This window comes from Penaeus vannamei, chromosome 3, assembly GCF_042767895.1.
Source record: "Penaeus vannamei isolate JL-2024 chromosome 3, ASM4276789v1, whole genome shotgun sequence".
Taxonomy (NCBI): Eukaryota; Metazoa; Arthropoda; class Malacostraca; order Decapoda; family Penaeidae; genus Penaeus; species Penaeus vannamei.
Genome location: NC_091551.1, coordinates 13,929,068 through 13,931,567, shown reverse-complemented (window position 1 = coordinate 13,931,567; position 2,500 = coordinate 13,929,068). Strand labels below are relative to the sequence as shown.

Here is a 2,500-nt window from a genome sequence, read left to right as displayed (position 1 = left end):
TGGGTAGAGATATGGATATATGTATATATATATATATATATATATATATATATATATATATATATATATATATATATATATATATATTTATATGTGTGTGTGTACACGCACACACACACGCTCACACATGTAAGTGTGTGTGTGTTTCTTTTCCTTTCTCGTGACGATAAATTGCCGCCATAAAAGTTACAGAACCATATTCTTTCTCCCCCCCCCCTCCCCCTCCATCATCATTCACGCCTTTTGATCGTTCACGTCATCCTAATGGGGATTATTTCATTCCCACTCGCGCTAAGCCATTCTTCAGAAACCTCTTGGTAATTAGCGCTCGTTAAGGTACCTCCCTCCCTACCCCCGTCACCTTCCCTCCCCTAACCAGCCCGTCTGTTTTGCCCCTCAATCCCCTTTCCTCCCCTCCCCTTCCTCCCCAATCCCCCCTCTCCTCAACCCCTTCTTCCTTTCTACTTAATCCTTTCCTTCTCTACTCCCCTTTTTTTCTTCCTCTATCTTTCTCTTTCTTTCTTTTTTTCGTTCCCACATACCACCCACTTCCCTCTTTTTTTTTCCATCGCGATCTCGATAAGACTTACCCTCGTCATCAGGCCTGTCCAAGATGCTCCCCTTTCCTTCATAACAGAACACTCGAAGCGGTAATCGGTTGTCTGGCGCGAGAGAGAAAACCGGCCGTCCTCACCCGCGCCCGTCCTCACCCGCGCCAGTCCTCACCCGCGCCCTTCCTCACCCACGCCCGTCCTCACCCGCGCCCGTCCTCACCCGCGCCCTTCCTCACCCGCCTCCGTCCTCACCCACGCCCGTCCTCACCCGCCTCCGTCCTCACCCACGGCCGTCCTCACCCGCGCCCGTCCTCACCCACGCCCTTCCTCACCCGCCTCCGTCCTCACCCGCGCCCGTCCTCACCCGCGCCCTTCCTCACCCGCCTCCGTCCTCACCCGCGCCCGTCCTCACCCGCCTCCGTCCTCACCCACGCCCTTCCTCACCCGCCTCCGTCCTCACCCACGCCCGTCCTCACCCGCCTCCGTCCTCACCCACGCCCTTCCTCACCCGCCTCCGTCCTCACCCACGCCCTTCCTCACCCGCGCCCTTCCTCACCAACGCCCTTTCTCACCCGCCTCCGTCCTCACCCACGCCCTTCCTCACCCGCCTCCGTCCTCACCCACGCCCGTCCTCACCCGCGCCCTTCCTCACCCACGCCCGTGCCCACCCGCCTCCGTCCACTCCCGCGCCCTTCCTCACCCCGCACCGTCCTCACCCGCGCCCTTCCTCACCCGCCTCCGTCTTCATCCACGCCCTTCCTCACCCGCGCCCGTCCTCACCCACGCCCGTCCTCACTCGCGCCCTTCCTCACCCACGCCCGTCCTCACGCGCGCCCTTCCTCACCCGCCTCCCCCCTCACCCACGCCCTTCCTCTCCCGCGCCCGTCCTCACCCGCGCCCGTCCTCACACACGCCCTTCCTCACCCGCCTCCGCCCTCACCCGCGCCAGTCCTCACCCGCGCCCTTCCTCACCCACGCCCGTCCTCACCCGCGCCCGTCCTCACCCGCGCCCTTCCTCACCCGCCTCCGTCCTCACCCACGCCCGTCCTCACCCGCGCCCGTCCTCACCCGCGCCCTTCCTCACCCGCCTCCGTCCTCACCCACGCCCGTCCTCACCCGCCTCCGTCCTCACCCGCGCCCTTCCTCACCCGCGCCCGTCCTCACCCACGCCCGTCCTCTCCCACGCCCGTCCTCACCCGCCTCCGCCCTCACCCACGCCCTTCCTCACCCACGCCCGTCCTCACCCGCGCCCGTCCTCACCCGCGCCCTTCCTCACCCGCCTCCGTCCTCACCCGCGCCCTTCCTCACCCGCGCCCTTCCTCACCCGCCTCCGTCCTCACCCGCGCCCTTCCTCACCCGCGCCCTTCCTCACCCGCCTCCGTCCTCACCCACGCCCGTCCTCACCCACGCCCGTCCTCACCCGCCTCCCTCCTCACCCGCGCCCGTCCTCACCCGCCTCCCTCCTCACCCACGCCCGTCCTCACCCACGCCCGTCCTCACCCGCGCCCTTCCTCACCCGCCTCCATCCTCACCCACGCCCGTCCACACCCCCGCCCGTCCTCACCCGCGCCCTTCCTCACCCGCCTCCGTCCTCACCCGCGCCCTTCCTCACCCGCGCCCGTCCTCACCCACGCCCGTCCTTACCCGCTCCCTTCCTCACCCGCGCCCGTCCTCACCCACGCCCGTCCTCACCCACGCCCGTCCTCACCCGCCTCCTTCCTCACCCGCGCCCTTCCTCACCCACGCCCTTCCTCACCCGCCTCTATCCTCACCCGCGCCCTTCCTCACCCGCCTCCTTCCTCACCCGCGCCCTTCCTCACCCACGCCCTTCCTCACCCGCCTCCATCCTCACCCACGCCCTTCCTCACCCGCCTCTGTCCTCACCCACGCCCGTCCTCACCCGCGCCCTTCCTCACCCGCCTCCGTCCTCACCCACGCCCGTCCTC

The 2,500-nt window shown here is 66.1% G+C and overlaps 2 protein-coding genes across 4 annotated transcripts in view; both read left to right on the top strand.

The window, feature by feature from the left end:
* Window positions 1-2,500, top strand: part of LOC113802208 (opioid-binding protein/cell adhesion molecule) — a 121,771-nt gene that overhangs the window by 29,221 nt on the left and 90,050 nt on the right. The window lies entirely within an intron of this gene.
* The window catches only part of LOC113802212 (proline-rich protein 36), a 7,114-nt gene that overhangs the window by 3,234 nt on the left and 1,380 nt on the right, over window positions 1-2,500 (top strand). The window contains exon 2 of the mRNA XM_070115232.1: window positions 638-2,500. This exon is cut by the window's right edge and continues 425 nt beyond it. Within this exon, the coding sequence (XP_069971333.1) occupies window positions 638-2,500 (1,863 nt within the window). The remainder of the gene's footprint in view (window positions 1-637) is intronic.